The sequence below is a fragment of the Mastacembelus armatus genome, chromosome 12 (assembly GCF_900324485.2).
Source record: "Mastacembelus armatus chromosome 12, fMasArm1.2, whole genome shotgun sequence".
NCBI classification, from domain to species: Eukaryota; Metazoa; Chordata; class Actinopteri; order Synbranchiformes; family Mastacembelidae; genus Mastacembelus; species Mastacembelus armatus.
Window position 1 is genome coordinate 3,061,062 of NC_046644.1, and position 21,921 is coordinate 3,082,982.

Genomic DNA, 21,921 nt, shown 5'->3' on the forward strand with positions numbered 1-21,921 from the left:
TAATACAGTAGATAGTTGGGGTGCAAGAAAAAATTATGTCATTTTTTTCTTGCAACCCTGGGAGAGAGAACAAATTTCTCGCAGAGTATGTATAGGTGGATTTCTGGTTTACTGGTTAACAGTGTTGCCTCACAGCAAGAAAACTTCTGGTTTGAAACCCATCAAGGACCTTTCTGTGTGGAGTCTGCATGTTCTCCCTGTGCTTGTGTGGGTTTTCTCCAGGTACTCTGGTTTCCTCCCACAGTCCAAAAACATGTATGTCAGGTTGATTGGTGACTCTAAATTGCCCATAGGAGTGAGTGTGAGTGTGTGAGGTTGTTTGTCTCTATGTGGCCCTGTGATGGACTGGTGACCTGTCCAGGGTGGACCCCTGCCTTTCACCCAAAGAGAGCTGGGATAGGCTCCAGCAGATCCGCATGATGATCACACTGATAAAAATGAGCTACAGCTAAAGCGTCATTCCTCTTTGTATGGCATTCATGTTCATTCATGGTCCCTGACAAATTAATTAATTCAACTGTTGCATTGGGAATATTTTCCTTCATTAGCAGGTAGCTGAGTTTAACTCAATCCCACCTGTACTTTCCTACTGCTCACACCACATGCTCTTGAAACCATGGTGTACAAAATGAAATATTCCCTCTGTTTGGATAATGTTTGCTAAAAACATTTAACAGGAAGATGTGAGCCAAAGCAAGTGTATTCAGATCAACTTATACCACAGGATTTCTTTTTAAACCAGCAATAATATATCAAATGATAAAATAGCTTTTAAATTCATTGGTGTTAACAAGCTTGAAATTGGTTGGGTGACATCAAATGGTTGATAACTAGACAGTAACAATTTTATTATGTTCCTGTTAGGAGCAATTTCGCCCTTACCTGTCCTGTCTCTCTCTGCTGTCTGGTCTGTAGTGGTCTCGGTCTCGGTGGTCTTTGCCATTGCTGAAGGAGGAGTACGTCCTTTTCCTGGACTCTCCCCCTGCAGTCTTTCTGTGTGTTTCTGAGCTGTGTCTCTCCTTGGTGATGGTGCCTTCATGATGTTGACCTGAAGACTGATGCCTATCTGAGCTGTAGCTGTCCCTACTACTTTCGTCCTGTTGAGAGTTGTCCTTCACCCTTTCAATATCTAGGGACAAGAATCATAAATAATTCATTACATGTTGATAAGCATATCATCTAATTTTCTATGTATAACAGAGAGAAACTGACTTTACCTGCATGTTTATAGCCATGGGTATTTATACTTCTAGTGTTCTGCGCCATTGCCTAGAACAACAATAATCACAGATTTCTAATGTCAGTACAGGAAGTCATACTATAAGTGATGTTAATGTAGGGCCTTCACATACCTGGGCATTCTCTAGTCTTTTCTTGATTGCATGCTTATACAGTTTATGTAGTTTTCTAGCATCGAACTCGGTGAATTTGGAGACAAATATCCACAGGTTTCTGTAAGACAACCACCAACAGCTTTAGTACATGTACGGCACCATAAAAAAGATGCATGTCTCAGGGAACAAGCATCCTACATCAGAACTGCTTGTCAGAGTTTTGGATAGCTTCAGAAACCCAGTCCCACAAAATCAGCTTGTAAAATGTGCCTCACCATTTCTGTTTTGGAGATTCAACGTTGGAATGGACTTAAGCAGTGCTTTCCTACACACTCAAAGCTATTTTCATCTTTGTTCATTTATGCAAACACCAACAGAACAGCTACTGGGCAATGCAGGATTCAGTGATTCAGGTTACATCTGTGTTATTTGTTCGGAACTTATGCTTTGTGTGGATATTTTTGTTATATGTGCCTCCTAAGGTTTTACTGGGCCTATCCCATGACACTTATTGGGCCACTCATACAAGGGCCTGGGTTGGAAGCAGCACATGTCAAAAATAATATGCCATCTAGCCTGGGAACACTTTGGAGTTCCCCAGGAGGAATTAGAAATCACTGATGAGAAATACAGACCTCTGGACTGCTCTTGTGAACTGGATGCTACTGTGACCCAACCTCGGATAAGCTGCTGTTAAAGGATATGCAACAAAACCATTGTAACAGACATCGTATACTAACTTTCTCCACTGTTTGATCTGGTCAGGATTTGAATATTCCTTCAGACACTCAGTGATGTGATCTCCGATCTTTATGAGGCACTGTCTTGTATGCTCAAGTTGCTCTCGCTCCGACAGTCCTTTTTCTGGTCTGTCCAGCTGCTTCAGAGCTGCTTTTACAGGCCGCATCCTCTCTTTACACTGCAACGTGTAAACAAAATGAATTACAATAACTCCAAACCACAAGTTGAGAAACCAATCTGATACAACATATTAGAAGAATATCACTGATGGTAACTGATGTCATTGACATCATTGCATCAGTCCATGACACAACTTTAAAAAAGTCACAGTATAAATATCCCACACTACAGAACACTTACAAACAGACAATGCATTGCCATTACCTGAACATTTAACTAGATTCAATTGTCACTGGAACATACCACACTGAAGGTCCTCTGGTCTAGTTCCTCAGATTCCTCAGATAGTGGCACATTCTCTCCACTTGCTGTTATGTGGACTGGCATGTCTGAGGCTTTCTTTGTTCGTTCGCGTACTTCAGTCTTTAAGTCAGTCTAATGAAAGGATTTCAGAATTAATTTCTCAAATTTTTTCCTTTTCAATTTTCCTTCTATAATTACTTTAAATCAATCAACACTTTATTCAACAGTACTAGAAGATCTCAGTTATTTCACCTTTTCCTTGCTCTCCTCCTGTTTATGTACAGCCTCCGATGTTTTTGTTTCTTTTTTCTCTTTGGGCTCCTTAGTCTCTTTATTGTCCCAACTTTCTTCCTTCTTCTCCTTTTTGCCTTCTTTTTTGATTTCTTTTTCTTTGATCTCCCTCTCCCCTGATGAAGAAACTTCCTCCTGGTCAGGATCCTCATCATCCTCTTCCTCTTCTTCTTCCTCCTCCTCCTCCTCCTCAGTTGCCACCCTGTCTGTGTGGCTCCGTCTACTTGGTGGCTTAGCAGGTGTCAACTCCTGAAAATAACATCAATGTAAAATTCTGAAAAGGAAACAATTTCATGCTACACCACATAAAACAGTGCCACTAGCATTTTAATGTACCTTTTCCTCTTCAATGTCATCCTCATCATCTGATCTCTTTTCTGATGGGTGATCTGAGGAAGGGCTCTTTATCCCTTCATCTGTCTTCATGGGTTTCAGAGTTTTGCTCTTTTTACTTCTTGGTTTCCTCTTCCGTGAATTGGCCTACATACATACAAAAAAGGTATGGCATAGTCTGGTAGACATGCATTTTTTAATCCCTCCATATCAATTATGAAAATTACATATAAGCATGCTAGTTAGTGAGAGTGGTAGGGACGAATGATTGTTAAGTCACTTTGGTGCTGCTAGTTATACTGAAAATGGCTACAGCAAAAGCAAACCCAAATGTTATCAGGCAAGAGATAACACTAGTGTCAAAGTAAAATTAAGGCACTTTGGGATCAATCAGAATCAGTTTTAGGAATTACCCCACTGAGGAACAGACCCCAGACTACTGCAAATTTTGATATTTGAGTTTGATCTGTTTTGAAGTCATGTAGGTAGCCCAGACTCCACTGTAGGTCCAATTATATTTTTTTCCATGTCAAAAGCTGTTTACACTACTAAAATTAACTTTTAAAAATCTCAGTTGCTGGTGCTCCATCAGCTTAAGTTAGTTATTTGTTTTCACAAATCAACATAAACCTATATCATGTGTTGTTCCTATTGTATTGGAAAATTACCTATTCTGATGTAGGAGCTCAAATATATGTAGGATTGTCCTGTTTTGATCTATTTAAATGGTTTGTCCTGAATTAAATCAATAGGGAGACAATTTATTTTGTATATTTGTGCACATTTTCAATGCTTATATGTATTATCCAAGGTGCTGAAAACATTGTAATTAAACATGAGAAGGCTCTGGATTCAGACAAGATTCTAAGAAAGTCTGTAATTGACAGGACTCTAGACCAGAAGTTGGCCTTCTTTAAGATATTTCTCATGAAGTGGTGCACTGATAAAAAACAAACTTCAGATATGGAGGCACTTGATTCTACAGAGGTGAAATGTTGCAGAGGTCACCATCCTGTATGTATGCTTCAGCACTGAACTGTTGCTGATACGCCAACTAAAAAAAAGTAAAGGTATGACTGAAAAGAACAAAGTCTTATTCTGTAACTGAGTCCAAATTTAGAAGGGTAATGTTGTATTGGCCCGTTTCCTGCTCTGGTCTATCCATTAACAGTGTTTCCACACCTTAGTTCGTTTGCTCTGGTCCTAATCATGTGAGTTCGTAAATTTATTTTCATGATGGAGATTAACCTACACGAGTCGGTCGTCGCCCTGTTGACCTATTTATTACATTGCTTGCATTTCCACTTTAGGCAAATCATAAAGTTTGAAAATGAAACACGGCTAAGGCTGGAAAGCAATGTGTTGATAACAAAATAACGCAGGTGGTGGCGTGCATTAAGCCTCAAAGCCCTCAAATCCTCGAATTCACTACGCTTTTTCACCAGGAGGACTGCACCAGAGATTGTTGGACAATTCAGATCGCGACAACCTCCTCAGTGTGGTTGTTTTGGTCCGCAAGGGTGTTTACTGAATCCACACCAGACAATGCAAACCACACAAAATGTGATTATTTTCCCCATATTGTGCAGCCTTACATAATGTGCAAAGGAAGCCTCACATGTAGTAGTCCTCAAAGACTTACTGTCCCTGCTTGCTTCTGCGCTTCTTTTTTGGCCAGGTCCTTGCTCAGTAACTTGATGAGGTAGTCTGCTCGGGTCTGTAGCTGTTTGGCCTGTGGCTTCTTATCAGGGTCATCTGGTAGGAGCTGATTGACAGATGGTCAGCTTTATTGTCTTTTTTCAATCTTAATCTTTTTGAACAATGCCATGAACCATTATAATAAAGAACGGTAAACATCAATAATAAAAACTGTTATCCTATAATGTTACTGATAACAGTAACATTATGTTTATAAAGGGTATCAAATAAACAATATAAACAGGCTGAGGATGAGATTAATTGTGGTGGCCAAAGATTTAAAATCCAACATTTCAGTTGGCTATAAATAGCCCGTTAGCTACAATCACAGTCATTTGATTTTCTTTATATTTATATGCTGTATATAAATATATATATAAACGCATATATATTTTCTTATGTATAAAATATGCAGGCAAATGCTTCACACCCCATACATTAGTTTGTCTTTGCATCTGTATTTGAAGAAGCAACTGGCTGGTCCAACAGACTATTGTAAACACAATACCTGATCTACAATAGAGCTAAGACAGTAATATACAGTACATGAACTCCTGATAATCAAAGATATTGTAAATGTAGTGTGCCTGAACTAACTTTGTGTGTAAGATTGAGGTCTGGGTCCATCTTGATCATTTCCCAGCTGCCATAGCCATACTCATAGATTCCTATGAGGAGGCTGGAGTCGTCCTCTTTCCCCCACTCAATGTCAAAGTGTGCTGCCTTTGAGTGGCATGGAATCATATACCTATTCAAGTACAATAAAGACATATAAATTGGTTAAATTTAGATATAGGGGTGCGTGATGTAGAATAATGAGACTATTTGCCATGAACTCAATGGATGTCAGAGATAGCAAAAGATATTTCAATCATGTCTAACAAAAATAATTTGGTGTATTGGGAGCTTTACTTCTTTCTTTCCTCAGGGTCAGCAGGAATGGCCTTGTGGAGTGGAGCCAGCTCTTCTTCATGAGAGATAACAAGCTTGGCATTGACCTGGACTCCAGAGATCCTGAATGTAGGGCCTTTCACCTTCCCTCTTCTGCCTCCTGATGACCAAACAAGTAAATTAATAAGCAATTTATTTAAGTTTCATGCTTTAACCCTCTGGGGTCTAAGGGTGTTTTGGAGCCCTGGACTGGTTTTGACATGCCCTGACAATTTGTGCTTTTTTCAGTTGCTTTTAAACATATTAATGGCTAAAGTCTTTTAACACTGCAATCAGCACAAACTGGACTACAATAATATGTGAGCAGCAAGTTTATACATGATTGTGTTTTTGAGAAAACAGTGTTTATGCATGGTTAGTGAAAAACTACAATTGAAATAAGGTCATAAAACACAGATTGGTTCACAAGACTTTTGCGAACTGCATCTTGTAGCCTAAAGTGTTTACTTCACAGTAATGTGAAAATCATCTTGTTCATTTGTTCACAGAAAAAAATATACCGATTTAAATTTTCTAAGACACTTTTTTGAAGGAAGGGCATATGCAAGGAGGCGTGCCTGATCATGAATAATCATGTGATTCACCTGAGAAGACAAAGACTCACATAATGAGCTGCATAGTGAGCCTTTCAGTCAGGATTGTGGCTGACATACTACAATGCAAAGCAATGCAGATGCAACGTTCATCATTTAAGTTATTATTCCTCTGGCGAGAATGTAAACTGTCATCTGTCCAGAACCATCCAAAATGCTTCTTCCCCCCTGTAGCGTGCCATCATCCAAATGTGCAGAAAAAGTAAGTAAATTCTATAAGCTTGACATTTTATGCCATTTCTTGGGGGCATGTACATAATCACCTGGCTTTCTTCAGATTATTTCCATATGATCAGTGTGCTCAGTACGAGGTGGGATCACATTAGCTATAATGAGGTGAGACAGGAGAAATCGTTCCGCTCCTTACTTTCATACGGATTACATAAAAAGATTATTTGTTTTCAAATGGAATTGTTTCATTTAAAAGAAGGCATTTCAAGCTTTCTATGCATATATTTCTCATGTCTTTGAGGCAAGTAGTCACTGAGATTCAGGTTGTTTTATTTACCTGTCTGTGAAGAGAGGTGACAGAGACAAAGACATCTGTGCCCAGAGAGAGAATTCTCTTGAGAGAAAATCGCAAGAATCATTCAATTAGAAGTGTAACTCTGCACATATGAACAAAAACCAGCTTGCCAAGCCCCTTTAGTGGGTGTGGCGAGTCAGTGTGTAACTTTGCCTAAAAGATGTTGCATTTATAGTTTTCTCCATGTCAGAACATGTAGCAGGTGGAACTACTGTTTGGTGTGTGAGCACAAAAAAAAACCTCATTTTAGGGATGTACAACAACTAATCCCCTGCCATTATGATTTCTCGCCAGCCTCGGTTTCTCACTGACTAGACACGTGTAGGTTTGGACAGTGGACAAATAAGTCACCGGGTGAGGAAAAAAAACAAAACATGACGCTTCCAAAACTAACAAGACAATGACAGCCAATGTGACTGATGATTTGCCATTCTGTTTTGTGTCTCAAAACTCTGTGGCAGTGGACAGTATGAAAGCTAAGAAACTGAAGAGACACTTAAAGATCTTACACCCCTGTCATGTCGGTAAGCCACTCAAGTTTTTTGCAATAAACAGGCTCACTGCAGCCACTAATACCCAGATACAGTGACTTGAGTCTTTATTTTCATATTTGCATTACCTGCACTTGTTTTTGCACAGCTTGTACACTGAAGTGCACTTTATTGTTTTAAAAAAAAGATGCAAAGTCTAATGGGCTCATTGCAGCCACTGAGAACTGCTGGTCCACCAAACAATGTGGGCTTCACAGACAAATGGGCAACCTTCTTGGGAAAACCTGGTCTGATAGCAAGGGATGGCATTCAGCTTACTTTGGGTAGTGTGGCTTTCATCAGTAGAAATATCAGTCTTGCATGCTTCTCTACCATTTCCATAGAGCTCTCAATGCTTTAATACATTTTGAAATAAAAAGTATTTGGTCATACAGAATTTAGGAGAAAATTCCACCACAGGAGATTTTAAGGAAATGATTTCATTACTACTAATTACTTCAATGCCATGTGCACAGTCAGGGGCAGTGAACTCAATTTTACTGCCACACGAGCAGATTACCGCATTATCCGGACTAAAAGTCGCTTCGGTGTATAAGTTGCATTTCTAATTACACTAATTACAGTCTAAATTAGCCTATGGATAACATAGGTCAGGCATAACAAGAAGTGCAATACAAAATTTATTCATCCATGTCAAATTACATTAAACAAATGTATCTGCCCTCCACCTACCTCCACGCAAAAAAAAGTTTTAGTTACCTGAGTTCTTCTCCGGTCCACAAGGGTTTTCTCGAAGTGTTCTCACACAGCCATTGTGAACAGTTTCTGCCAAGCGCTTTAGGTCATGTTCAGACTTATCCACAAGTTCAGCATCACGAGCAATAGCATCCAACCTGATGGAGGAATATATATGTTGAGCTGACTCTGTGGCATGTCGTGGTTACCAAAGCAAATTTAATGCAGCTTACCTTTCCAGTGGTCCTCCAAATTTTTTGTAGCTCTTGACAAACCTGTAAGATGGTGACAGGAGGACTAAGTAAACAGTCAGTCAACACATACAAATTACAAAATAGTTGTTGATATAATCACCTTCGAATTTCAGCATCACTGAAACCCTTGATATTTTCTCGTGGAATGGTCCGAGGCCGTCCTCGTTTCTTTGGCCTCTTTCGGTCTGAGGCAGAGTCACTGTCAGACCCTGAGTATCTCCTGGTCCTGCTTTGCCGGCCCTCACTAGCATTAAAGTTTATCTGTTAACACACCAAAAAAAAAAAAAAAAAAAAAATCTCAGAGGTTTATTAAGAACCCATTACACAAAATATATGAAAGCTAAAAACCTCAACATGAATTATTATATTTGGCATGACTACTTGTCTACCTGTTTGGCACAATTTCTCATGCGTGGCAGCATGTAGATTTCTTCCAGTTCCTTCTGTCTCTCTTCCTCCTCCATCCTCCTCCTCTGTTCTTCTGGAATAATTTCGTCCCAGCTTCGCTGACTACGCTCAGAGTCTATGTCTAGTTCTTCATCCTCCATCATTGAGAAATTGGCTACCTGCAGAAGTCCACTCAGAAGTTAATTTGTTCTACTATAAGTTAGGATTTTTTTTTTTCATACCGTTTTGACAGTTTCTGAAAGAATACTTTTTTTTATACCTTGAATTGAGACAGAAGTTCTTCTCCCACTGTGGAGGGTCCAGGGTCATTCTCCCTAGTCTCAGCTCTTTTGAGGATCTCATCAATGTCCATTTCCTAGAGAGCAGAACAGACTGTAACATGCTACTCTGTTATATTATATATATAAAAAAGTGAGATTATACACATGCAATTCAGCATATGTAGCTCTGTATGTTTAGTGTGAACGTAAACTTAACTTTTTGACAGTACAGTATTATATTCAATTGAGTCAAGAGTGTCATCCAACGCTAGCGACTACTCAACAAAATGACTGTAAATATACACATAAGTCACAGGAAAAGCGTAAGAGTAAAAGACATTTCAAAATAGTTGGCAATGAATGTATTTGATGAAGGACCTCCTGTATCATTCAGTCCTGCAGCTCAGTGAGGTGACTCGTCCACTGCAGCTGCTTCTCTGGCCCATCATTGGTGTGTATGGGAGCAGAATGCTCAGAGAGAGTGTGATGCCAGTGACATCACACACTCTAGCTTTTCCCTTTCGGCTTTATTCAAATTTTTTGTCTGTTTTCTTTTTTTTCTTCTGGCAACTTTTAGCTTTCATAAACAATTTATATATGAAAGTAGTAGAGAAATTTGTCTTCTTTCAGGTGATGCTATTCTCATTTTCATAGGACCTATGGTTTTTCTACCTATGTGACCATAACCACAGAGAGTTACTGCTCAATCTCTCATTCACTCCCATTATAAAAGAGGTCCAGAAGATCTGGCTCTGGTGAGCCAACCCTCTGGCTCGTGGTCAACCTGCTCTACCTCCCAACTCGCCAGCAATTCTTCATTTTTTGGAATATCTTCACAAAATGTTTCCGTCTTTCCGTTGAAGCCTCCTGGCTCTGTTAGTGAAGGAATTATTTTGATAGGTGTTACAGTTTATAGTCCATTTTATGAGGTGAAGTTTTCTCAGCTTTTCCTGTACTATGCCTGCCTTACAGTAGTAATGTAAATGGTCTTATACTTGCATAACGCTTTCTACACTCAAGTGTACTCTAAGCGCTTTTACACTATTTGCCCATTCACTCGCTCACACATTCATACACAGAACTTGAGGTTCAAGTATCCTGCCCAAAGACACTTCGGCCTGTGGACCAGGGAACCCTCTGGCTCATGGTCGACCTACTCTACATCCTGAGCCACAGCTGCCCAAGTGCTTTGTCACTGTCACTCCCCCTCATCACCGTAACAGCTCACAAAGCAGTAGCAGGGACCACAGCTGCCTGTGGTTGGTAATTAGATTGACTGGCTGCCTAATGTCCACTTGTATTACACATGGGGACCATTCTCAGCCATGTTGTCTTCTCCAAGCAGGATGTGACAACACTTAAGACAGTTAAAGTCTGCAGGTATTTAGAGGAAGTCACTGTATCTTTCTAAAGTATAATGAATACTCAAATACCGTTCCAAAGTATAGGGACTATGTAAACTTAAGACTCGAGTTTGAGGGTCATCTAAATGCTGCACAGCATGTTGCGCTTTCAAAATAAAAGCCTTTATTTTGCATTCTTTCATAATAAAAGTATAAAGAATATTCAAAATAAAGTCCAGATTCTAATATAAGGTCCCATGAGTCTCATACAGAACTTTCAAAATAAAAGCTTTTTATGGCATTTTCTCAAAATAAAAGCCCTGAAACGGCAACATACACTGTGCACAATTATTAGGCATGTTGCATTTTTGAGAATTAGATTTATTATTTAACAACAGTGTTCTTGGTCAAACCAAAATATTTATAAACTTCAAACCTGAATATTTAAGGAAGTGAAAGTGAGGATTTGGCTTTTGTACAAGAATATCTGTGTATGCACAGACACCATTCAGAGAGGTGTACTGTTTTCCTTCACTATAAATCTCATGTTTAAGAAAGGCCCATAAGTTCTCAATAGGGTTTAGGTCAGGTGAGGAAGGAGGCCATGTCATTATTCTTTCATCTTTAAGGCCTTTACTGGCTAGTCATGCAGCAGAGTACTTCGATGCATGAGATGGAGCATTATCCTGCATAAAAATCATGGTCTTCTTGAAAGATGCAGACTTTTTCCTGTACCACTGTTTGAAGAGAGTTCCTTCTAGAAACTGACAGTAGGTTTTGGAGTTCAGTTTGAGTCTATCTTCCACCCGCAAAGATCCAACAAGCTCATCTTTAATTCCAGCCCATACCAGTACCCCACCTCCACCTTGCTGGTGTCTGAGTCGGAGTGGAGCTCTATGCCCATTGCTGATCCAGCCATGTGCCCAGTCTTGGCGTTCAACTTATGTTTCTTGTTCAGTGGTGGTTGGGTTTCATTTGTTGGTCTCCTTCATTTGTCATTTGTTAGTCTCCTAAGGCGACACCCTCCCTCAATACACAAATGCATATAACCTTGTATGCTGAAATCCAGTAGGCAGTTATACAGCTTGGAGTTGGAAAATTTGCATTAAAATGACAAGTAGTCAAAATACTCACTTGCCTAATAATTGTGCACAGTGTAATCTTAAAATGAACATTGGCTATTGGCATTCAGCTTCAGGCACCAACTGAGGACATTTTAATGTCAGCCATGATGTCTGCTCCCAGGACATGTTCAGACTTTTTAGATTTTTATTTTTACATGCTGTTTAGATTTTATTTTTTTCTGAAAAACTCCTACTTATTCAGATATTGTACATGTAATCTTCATCGACTCATCATACAAAAATCTATCACTACAGTTTATACTTCTCCATTATACAAACTGTCAGGCCACATGCTTCAGCTGTTGAGCAGCCAGCAATACAGTTCTCCTCAAGCTTTTTTCAGCAGCCAGCAATCCCAATGAAATTTTTTCAGAAATGGCATTTTCTAGTTAACCCTTAAGAAATCCTAGGGATATTTTGTGCCATTCAGTTTTTTATTTTCAAGCCATTTTGGCTGTGTTGAATGAATATAGTTCAAATTTTCCAGAGGATATTTATTTAAAAAAAAAAAACAACTTTAGAATTGTTGTCTCAGTTCCTTAAATTAGCCTGAAATGGCTAAGCTACAGAAAAACCGACACCGGTGCTGTTCAGTTGGGAAGCGATGACATTCATGCATTTATTACACAGAATGATTTCTCAACATGTTGCTGGTATTTGAATTATTATTATTAATTTTTTGGCTGAAGAGTTGAAATATCCTTGACTAGTCGAGTCAGTCACTTGATTGAGCAAATATTCCAGACTGGACTATTGGCAGAGAGGCCCCAAAACAGGAAAGAGAGCACACATATATCCTTTCCCCATTATTCCACCCTGTTAACGGTCTTTCTGTCTATAATGTATTAGATGTTTTACCTGTATACATGGTGTACACTGTATCATCTATTCTTGCACCTTAATAATAAAAATTAAAAAAAAAGAAAAAAAAAAGAAAAAGAAAGAAAGAGCAAAATTGCAGCTTTAAAGGCCTGGGAGAGCATCACCAAAGAAGATACAAAACATCTGGCGATGTCATTCACCTGGTGTCAGTAGGTCACAAACCTCTGTCGGGGATTTTCCGTAAAACATAAAATTTGAGGGCTTTATTTAATTTCATTTGTATATGTCCAGATTATTTTGAAACCGAAAACAGTGTTTTAAAGATTGCAGTAAAACTTAAGCAATTCAAAGCTGAGATTTGGCACTTCAATGTAGAATCATTTAAGTTCTTTCAAATTAAATTTTCTGAAGCACTGAGTCTGTAGAATAAAAATTACATAACTGCCTGAATACTTTCAGGGAAGATAGTACCTACATACCTGAGGCTCCTGCTCCTCACCCTCTTGCTCCTTGAATAGTTCCTCAGCACCAAACTTCAAGATGGCAGAAAGTTCCTCTTTATTGAATGGTGCTGAACTGCATGGGGGAAAAAAAAAAAAAAAAAAAAAAAAAACCTTAACTGAGATAAGGTAGTTGACAAGTACACAAATTTTAGTTCAAGAGAAATAGACAAAAAGGAGAGTCGATCAAACAGAAGAATGTTGTGTGTATTTCTTGCCTGGAGGGAGCACCACCAGTATGGAGGACAGTTTTCCCTGTGGTATCCATCCTCTGAATGACAAGGTGGTCCAGTACCATTTTCTTCTTTGCCCTCTCAATGATGTCCTCCTCCACTGAGCCCTTTGTCACCAGACGGTAGATATTCACCTGCCAGTCCACGATCAATATGTCAGATTTACAATGTACTGCATATATTCAACAGAAACTATATAATACATATATTTAACTAATTGTTAAAATTGATTTAAAAAATGACTATAAAAATACTTGGCAGTTAGAAATTGTCAAGTAGCTGGGTCTAGATACATCTAGTTGTCCAAGATGCAGCTGTGCAAAACTGAGATGAGTAAGGTTTCAGTTACAGACTGAAAAGAAGATTATTAAGTGCCTCATGTTCAAGTAAGTTGCAGAAAACGTATTACTTTTAGACAGGTCACATTCAAATAAGCAGGGCTTAAGTTGTGCTGGATCCTGCAAGACTTCTCTGTTTTTGACTGCCTACATTCTGGTACCTCTTCATGCCGATATGGTACCTCTATGGTATAACAACTGAAATATCTCAAAATAATATATATATGCGCAGTCATTTATGCACCAATTTCAGTTGACTCGACCTAGGTTTTCTTTTCTTTCCCACGTCAATGGGAAATCTACTGACCACATTGATCTACTGGCCCAATTTGTATAATGCCACACCAGAAAATATCCCATGATGGCCATATGACCACTGGTTTTACCTAGCCTCAAGCAATTAAGACATCCAAAATGCTCTTCTTTTTGCATCTTTATACCCCTTTCGAACACTTCTTGCGCTCATGCTGTGCTTATTGATCAGTCAGCTTGTCAGTGACATAGTTGCAGGTATCAAGCTGGAAAAACAGAGAACTATTTATAACAAAATTTCTGAGTCCCAGTTTTAACTTTGAATAAGCAGGGGAACTTGATTGACTGGAATATATGCATTGACGTAATTAACTGGCTCAGTGGTGGCTCGCTGGTTGATGAAAGGTAATCCACTTCTTAGAAGGTATGCAAGTTGAATCAGCTGTGAGCTAGAAGTATAAAATATAAAAATTTGGCTCTAGCACCAACTCTGAGTGCTGGAGGTTGAGGTACACATTTCAACGGGAACTTTGGAAAGATAAGTTACAAATTGCAACAAACAAAAAGTTGAGATGAATAAAGTTTTCATACAGTTGTTGCCTACCTGTCTTTTCTGTCCAATCCTGTGTGCTCTGGCCTGGGCCTGCAGATCATTTTGTGGATTCCAATCCGAGTCAAAGATGACTACTGTGTCGGCTGAAGCCAGGTTGATACCCAGACCACCAGCCCGTGTTGATAACAAGAAGCAGAAATCCTGTGAACACAAACAGATGTTCACCGAATGTAACAGTTTTGGTTACTCACATGCAACAAACTGTATTTACTGTTTCCAAAACATACAGCAGAACTTACCTCTGAGCCTTCAGCATTGAAATGATCCAGTGCCTGCTTCCTCATCTCCCCTTTGATTGAGCCATCTAATCTCTAAACATTTCAAATTCCATTACATTACATTCCATTCCATTTATAATAGACATGTAGATTGCATTAGACGTTTAGATGTTTCTGATTAGCTGGAACAATGTTTCAGGAGTGCTTTTGTATAATATATCTATATGCACAATGTGTATGATGACCATGCAAGGTCAGTAAATACCTACCTGAAAGAGGAACTGCCGGCTTCTCAGGTATTCAGCCAAGATATCCAACATCCTTACCATCTGGGAGAAAATCAGAACTCTGTGGCCTCGCTCCTTCAGTCGCACCAGCAGTTTGTCCAATAGAACTAGCTTCCCACTACTACGAATTAATTGCTGTAAGAAGTGAAAAGGACATAACAGTTATTGGTGTATCCTCTCTAAATAATACAATGCTCAACTAGAGTTTTTCTTTTTAGGCTGTTGAAATAAATCAAGAACAACCAGTGGTCTATGGAGAATTAGTATGTTAAGTAGGCCACAATAAAATGAAGGAGAAAGACATACCTCTGTCCAGACTGACAACTTATTATATGTAATAATATATATTTAGGCATTAGACCCTACTGCATCTGTGTTTTTTGGAAGATTGCTGCTGCTTCAAAGCTACTTTCCTTAAAATGTGTTTATGTAATGGTATTAGGGATTTTTTACATGAAATTGCAGGAGCAAGTGAAAATGACAAAAAAAAAAAAACAACATTTTTTTACATTTCATCAGAACTTAAAAACAATTCCAGTGTGAATATGTCCCACAGTTCATGGTTACAAAAATTCTAGCAAAATTTGTTTTATTTTAAATTGAATAAGTGCACCTGAACACAAGACTCCCTACAGCCAATTCCTGAGCTACTCCACTACTCCACCTGCTGAATGTGTAATGGCTACTGGACCCCAGTGGGTAAAGTAGGCAACCAATTCATTTTCAGGAAAAGTACAGAAACCTGAGATGTATTTGTAGCTGGATACACTGTCATTCATAGATGCAGCACGACAAGTAGCAAACAAACACCCTGACCTCTTGAAGGAAATTAATGGCAGGTTGCCCTTCTGTTTCTCCTCTGCATTAATGCATCCCTATTCCACCATTTTGAGGAGTTGTGTCTGGATGGCAAAAGATAGACTACGATACTCATGTTACTGTGGACATGCTGCATTACTGTATCTCTGTGTTTGCAGTGAGGTTCATGTACAGATCCTTAAGTCAAAAACCATGGCAATCATAGGGCATTTGGTCTAGATGTCCAGATGAATGATTTCTTTGTACTTGTCTGCTATAATACTGATCTGGACTTTTTTGTAGCATTTCATGGAGTCTCTCTATTGACTGTAGTGTGCTTTAGCCACACATCGCTGAACAAAATACCTAATGACTCAAAATGACACATTCAGAATGTGAGAGTACGCATTTAAAGTAATAAAGATACTTGGTAAAGAGAGGTGAAAATTCATCTTATGTTTATTTCCATCTCTATGAACTCCTTGTACAGCCCAAAGTGCTTTTGTATTGTACAGCAGTGAACCAGGAATTCCACAGTGGTGCCAGTTACATTTTTTTCCCCTGAAAGTCTTGCAATAAATAAAGGCCTCTGTCATTTGATTTGTCTTGTTTGTTGCTCCCATATTTTAGCCATTCTTCAAAATCATTTGCTAGAAAAACTGTGGTAAATAAACAGAACCTTAGAAAAATGTTTCGGACTTATATATAGACTATTCTCTTATTCACTCACTAATTGGCATATCATGTTCTTGTTGAACACAGGAATGGAATGTAAAAATGATTCTAACATTATCTGATGCTTCCATGTGCAAAAACATTGTCAGGATACAAAAAACACAAAATTAACAGACCTGTAAAGCTTCAGCTTTGTTGAGGAACTCGTCATCCTCTGGGGGCTTAATAAGGTAGCAGTGGTTACAACACTTCTTTAGCTCCATCATGATGTTCAGAAAACCTGACGTGCTGCCTTTAGAACCTTTACTAAGAGCCTTGTAGTTCCTGGTTAGGATCCATCTGATCACAAACAGAACACACACATTGCATGACTATAATATTCTCTAAACTATGCAAAAATGTCTACAACGAAGTTCTACAACTATCTACATCCACGATGATTAACTCTTCTGTATAACCCTCAATGGATATGAACAGAAACTGTTGCATCCAAGAAGCTGAGTGTGAAAGGTGGTAGCGCTTTGTATCATATACATATACATACATATGCACACACACACAAATATATGTAAATCTCTGTGTCAAAAATCTTAGGATATTTATTCATTTTAAAAAGGTCTGCATTGGTGCAACAGTAGCACCTAATCATTCTGCAAACTGGGGCTTCTGGTTCATATTTCATTTTCTCAGCAGCACCACATTCATCCAACAGACAATGCCAAGGCACAATTGTAGGCCCAACCACAGTGAAAATACACTGGACAAAAATAAGCAGATGTTCAGGTTTTCATAATGGTTATGTAAAAAAACTTTCTACTACGTTCTGCACAGTACTGTTCACCAAGTAGTAATGTGTGTGGTATACATACATGTGTATAATAATGAGACGTCAAACATTAATTTTTTGATTAAAATGTAGTGAACCGCTCTTACTTGTAATACTGTTTCTGTATAGCACTCATCTCCACTCGGAGGATCTGTTCCACTTTAGCAGGAAGAGACTTCTCCACATCCTTCTTGACTCTGCGAAGCAGAAAAGGTTCCAGCTCTTTGTGCAGACTGGTGTAGCCTGAGTCCCTGCCTTTACCATGCTCCTCCTCAAATAGCTCCCAAGAGTGAAACCTTAAGAAAGGATACAAAGAGAAATTTCCTCATTTATTCCTACTTTAGCTGATATAATACTATATAAACAGTAAGACATTTTCAATGTGCTCTCTTATTGCTAAAGACCAGTTCAGTAAAAAGGAAAAAAAAAAAGAAAAAAACAATTTGAAATGTATAACAAGCCTCTAAATATTGGTCGGTAACAAGCTTTTTGTGATTTTTTGTCCATATCCTAGTAACTTAATTTTGTGAGAAAATAAAATGTTTTAGTAAAATAAAAAATATTAAAACAGGGGTTAGCTTGTGACTCTTTAAAACAAAGCAGTATTTACCTTTAAATTTTTTCTCACATGTCTGAGTTTCTCCATGTCAGAGAATTTCATTGAAATAATAGACCTTTAAGAGTTAAAACTGTCCAGGACAGTTTCATCAGGACAGTATACAGGAGCAGAAAACTAGAATAGAAAAACCAATGCAGCATGAGAGCACTACTGTCTTTTTTTTATATTTTTTTAATGTGATGTATCCAAACGGTTTGGGTCACAGTTTAACGTTATGTTAGAAGAGGTAATGTAACTTCAAGGTGGACACCTTAAGCACAGATGAGGAGTTACAGAGATCAGAGCGCTGTTCTTTCTAACTTTACACCAGTTTGTAATTTGAGGATGTCAGCCCGAACAAACATGGACTCAACTGACAGTACTTGAGGCATTTTCTCAGACAGGTCCCTGGAGACACAAATATCTCTTACACATCTTTTTTTTACATATGCAATAGTATTTCCCAAGACCTGGAAATTCACTTTGATGTATAAAATCAGGGCAATTCGTAACAGTGAGCTGAAAAGCATATTGGCGACTTTTCCTGGTAAAACTTTCAAATCTGATGCTCAACCTCATGTTATTGCTGTGGTGAAAAGTGTGGCCTGCTGTACCTGTAACCACACCTGACATTTGTATTAAGCAGTACTAAATATATCCATTTCACTTCTTTGTGACTGTAACGAGGACAGAACGTTAACCAATAAGTTGGTCTTTAAGCATAATAAATGAAATGTCATACTTCTCAGGCATAATGAAGTGCAGCAGTGACCAAAGCTCTTTCAGGGAGTTCTGCAGTGGTGTTCCTGTGATCAAAAGCCTGTGATTGGACTTGAAGTCAATCATGGTCTTGTAGAGGAGGGAATCATCATTCTTCAGTCGGTGTGCCTCATCCACACCAATGACAGCCCAGTTAACACTGCCCAAAAATGACTACAGAAGCACAATAAAGGTGTTACATGTGCTAAAATTAGACCTCCCAGCTTGAAAAACGATATTTAGATGTATTATGGGTAGCATCCTAAATAAAGAATATTGTCACAACAGCAAAACAAGCCAGTATAGTTGAGTAGTTGCTGACCTTGTCTTTTAGGAGGATTTCATATGTTGTGAGAAGAATATTAAATTTCAGTCTCTTGCTATGGACATGCATCCACTCATGGGTCCTGATCTATTTAAATGAGAACACAGCAGAAAAGGAAACATCACATGTTGAGACAGTCATTAACAAGCATCAGCCTTTGCAGCCTGCCTCATAGCCTCCAATTAAAGAGAGGGGGATAATGAAACTGTGTCAATATAGTTGTAAAAAGTATGTACTGCCTATCCCCCTCTTGTGTGGGCAACAACTGTTTGAACCACTATACCATGTTCCTGCTGTTGATGTCTCCCAGATAGACCACTACATTCATCTGAGGGGCCCAGAGCTGAATTTCTCTCTGCCAGGAGGTTAGTGTGGAAAGAGGTACAACCAGCAGGAATGGCCCATAGAGTTGGTGCTCATTAAACAGGTAATTGAGAAAGCAGATGGTCTGGATGGTTTTCCCTAAACCCATTTCATCAGCAAGGATGCAACTGTTGCCCCTATGGAAAAAACGACAGTAACAAAAGTATCAGATGGGCATGCTACTCAATACTGAGTAATAAAACATCCAGCATCCACCATTTAATTATGTATGCAAAGGTTCCACCATCACTGGCAAAAAATTGTTATTTTTAATGAAAATAAGTGAATACAATCTCTCTACTATAGCAGTTTATTCCCCATAGGTATAGCACAGACGCAACAATGAAAGGTGGGAATTTAAGGATTGCCTGAGTCATACTTGCACCAGGAGTGGGCCATCCAATTCAAACTGTCCAACTGGTAGTCTCTGAGTTCCAGTCCATCACCTCCTATGTAGGCTGGCTGCTTTTTCATGGGCACAAACCTGGGTCTTTGTTTCAGCACCTTTAGGAAAGAACAATCACAATGACGTCAATGTTTAGGTCACACCCCACAGTTTAATCTTTTTCAGAAAGTAAAATAACACAGAACAGATAAAACTGAATTCAAAACTCTACTACACCACAGTGCGTTACCTTGCAGTCTCTCATTGGAATGGTCTTGGATTGGTTTCTGCTCATGTAGTCGTTGATGCATTTTTGGAACTTTTTTGCAATCAGAGCACCATCTTCCCAACTACACTCTGAGTATGGTAAACCCTGCCACTTACACAAGTAGTCTGGGTAACCAGCGGCAGACTTCTGGTTTGAATGCCCTGTTCAAAAAAAAATCCAGAGATCCATTAAGTTACAAAAATCCTGTGGAATCAAGTATTCAACCCCCTTCACTCCCCCCCACACATTCACTGTATACATTTAATTTTAAATTTATATAAACACCATTTTGCAAGTGATACAAGTAGCAGTAATATTCTTAGCCAGTGTGAGTGGTCGGGCATATACCATATTTGCAATTTGTTTTGTACTTTGATGGTGTAAGTTTTATGATGCTGTGATGACAGCAAAACTTATTTTCTCATGGGGACATGTCTTTAAATCTTGAAGTCAATAATTCATGCTGAAAGTGAAAATATGTTATTAGAATTTTTTTTATAAATTCCTGGCAGATCCTCAGGACGTCTTCAGATCAGAAACATCTGTTAACTATAATTTCTAACCCGTCTCCCTGTGTCTGCTGCTGAGTAGCACCCCAATAGCATGATACTGCTATTGCAGAGATGGTATTAGCCATGTGATGAGTAGTGCCTTAACTCAACAACTGTAAGTTGTGTAAGGCTTTTACACGAAGTGACTTTCATCTAGTCACTGTGAACACTTAAAAGCCTTAAAATGTTTTTATGTTTTATACCCTTGCTTGCAGCTTTACCTCACCAAAACATTTTAGCTGCTTTGGGAGAGTTCCTTGAGCTTCATTATTTGTGGTTTTTGTTCTGACATTCTGTGTGAACTGCAGGACCTTGTACACATGGATGTGGACCTTTTCTAGATCATGTCCAAACAATTGAGTTCACCACAGTGGTCAGGAAAGGGTATGAATACTTTGTAAAGACAACATTTCAGCTTTGAGTTTTCATGCACCAGCAAAACATTTTTTTAAAATATCCATTATTGTGTGTAAATTCATCAAGGAATAATTACAATTTTATCCATTTAAGAATTTGTATTTACCACTACAACACAAAGCAGACAAAAAGTGTACAAGGGAGTACTTTGTAAAACAACTGTATAGTCAGTAAAGTGCTTCACAAAAACAAGTGATACACTGAAGAAAGCGCACCTATGATCCGCTCTACTAGCTGGTATTGAGAGTGCAGGTCATCCATCAATTCTTCTTGGCAATTAAAATATTCTATATCCTCAGGTGAAGCTGCCTTTAACCTGGGGAAGAGGTGAAAAACCATTAGAAAATAATTTTAAAAACTGTTTTCCTTTTCCCCTAATCTAGTTCAACACAGCAATTTCTCAGAGGGCACTAAACAAAATTTAAAATTTCCACACATTCTAGTTTTTAAATCATTAAAACTGAACAGGCTAGTGAACCGAAGATGAAGTGACCAGGGCAGTCTTGGATAGGCAGAGAGTCGGACTTGTACCCTGAAAGTTGCAAGTTCAAGTCTCAGGAATTGTCGGTGGGGTGGAGTGAGCGCTCTCTCCAACTTCAATACCACGACTGAGGTGAGACACTTGAGCAAGGCACCAAACTCCCAACCGTGTGTTCACTGCTGTGTGTGTGCACCTTGGATGGGTTTAATACAGAGCACAAATTCCGAGTATGGGTCACCATACTTGGCCACAAGTCACTTCACTTCAAGATGACTGGTTTAAAGCTAACAAGACTCTAACTCTTGTGTCTATATCAACACAGCAGGCCCCATTTAAATAAATTTTGTTTTCAGTTCCACAATGTCAAAGGTGATTCAATTTTAACTAGTGAATGTCATTGCATTGCAGAGGGCTGCGGACAGATGAAGCCAAACAAAAACAGTGTTCTTAGTTTAGTCTTAATTTAGAATATTTTGTATATTACAATAGTTTAACTAAATTACATTTAAATTAAACCCAATATATTTCATATATATATATATATATATATATATATATATATATTTAAAATCTTATGGTATTTAGTTGACTAAAACTAAAACAAAGCAGATGACTAAAATATGACAAACTAAAATTGCATTTTAGTCAAAAGGCTATGACTAAAACTAAATTAAAATCTGCTGTCAAAATTAACACTGGTTTAAATG

The 21,921-nt window shown here is 38.5% G+C and overlaps 1 protein-coding gene across 2 annotated transcripts in view; it reads right to left on the reverse strand.

Moving 5' to 3' along the window:
* Positions 1–21,921, reverse strand: part of chd1 (chromodomain helicase DNA binding protein 1) — a 32,240-nt gene that overhangs the window by 1,796 nt on the left and 8,523 nt on the right. For both annotated transcript variants that reach the window (XM_026297072.2, XM_026297073.1), the window contains exons 8-35: positions 20,949–21,049; positions 19,748–19,926; positions 19,492–19,616; positions 19,033–19,249; positions 18,747–18,836; positions 18,408–18,598; positions 17,175–17,363; positions 16,418–16,580; positions 14,751–14,903; positions 14,503–14,574; positions 14,255–14,404; positions 13,046–13,194; positions 12,807–12,903; positions 9,038–9,133; positions 8,760–8,936; positions 8,471–8,631; positions 8,350–8,391; positions 8,141–8,274; positions 5,733–5,871; positions 5,418–5,568; positions 4,765–4,887; positions 3,126–3,269; positions 2,751–3,038; positions 2,499–2,630; positions 2,075–2,253; positions 1,353–1,452; positions 1,218–1,269; positions 883–1,129 (exon numbers count right to left, since the gene is read on the reverse strand). In XM_026297072.2, the coding sequence (XP_026152857.1) occupies positions 883–1,129; positions 1,218–1,269; positions 1,353–1,452; positions 2,075–2,253; positions 2,499–2,630; positions 2,751–3,038; positions 3,126–3,269; positions 4,765–4,887; positions 5,418–5,568; positions 5,733–5,871; positions 8,141–8,274; positions 8,350–8,391; positions 8,471–8,631; positions 8,760–8,936; positions 9,038–9,133; positions 12,807–12,903; positions 13,046–13,194; positions 14,255–14,404; positions 14,503–14,574; positions 14,751–14,903; positions 16,418–16,580; positions 17,175–17,363; positions 18,408–18,598; positions 18,747–18,836; positions 19,033–19,249; positions 19,492–19,616; positions 19,748–19,926; positions 20,949–21,049 (4,041 nt within the window). The remainder of the gene's footprint in view (positions 1–882; positions 1,130–1,217; positions 1,270–1,352; positions 1,453–2,074; positions 2,254–2,498; positions 2,631–2,750; positions 3,039–3,125; positions 3,270–4,764; positions 4,888–5,417; positions 5,569–5,732; positions 5,872–8,140; positions 8,275–8,349; positions 8,392–8,470; positions 8,632–8,759; positions 8,937–9,037; positions 9,134–12,806; positions 12,904–13,045; positions 13,195–14,254; positions 14,405–14,502; positions 14,575–14,750; positions 14,904–16,417; positions 16,581–17,174; positions 17,364–18,407; positions 18,599–18,746; positions 18,837–19,032; positions 19,250–19,491; positions 19,617–19,747; positions 19,927–20,948; positions 21,050–21,921) is intronic.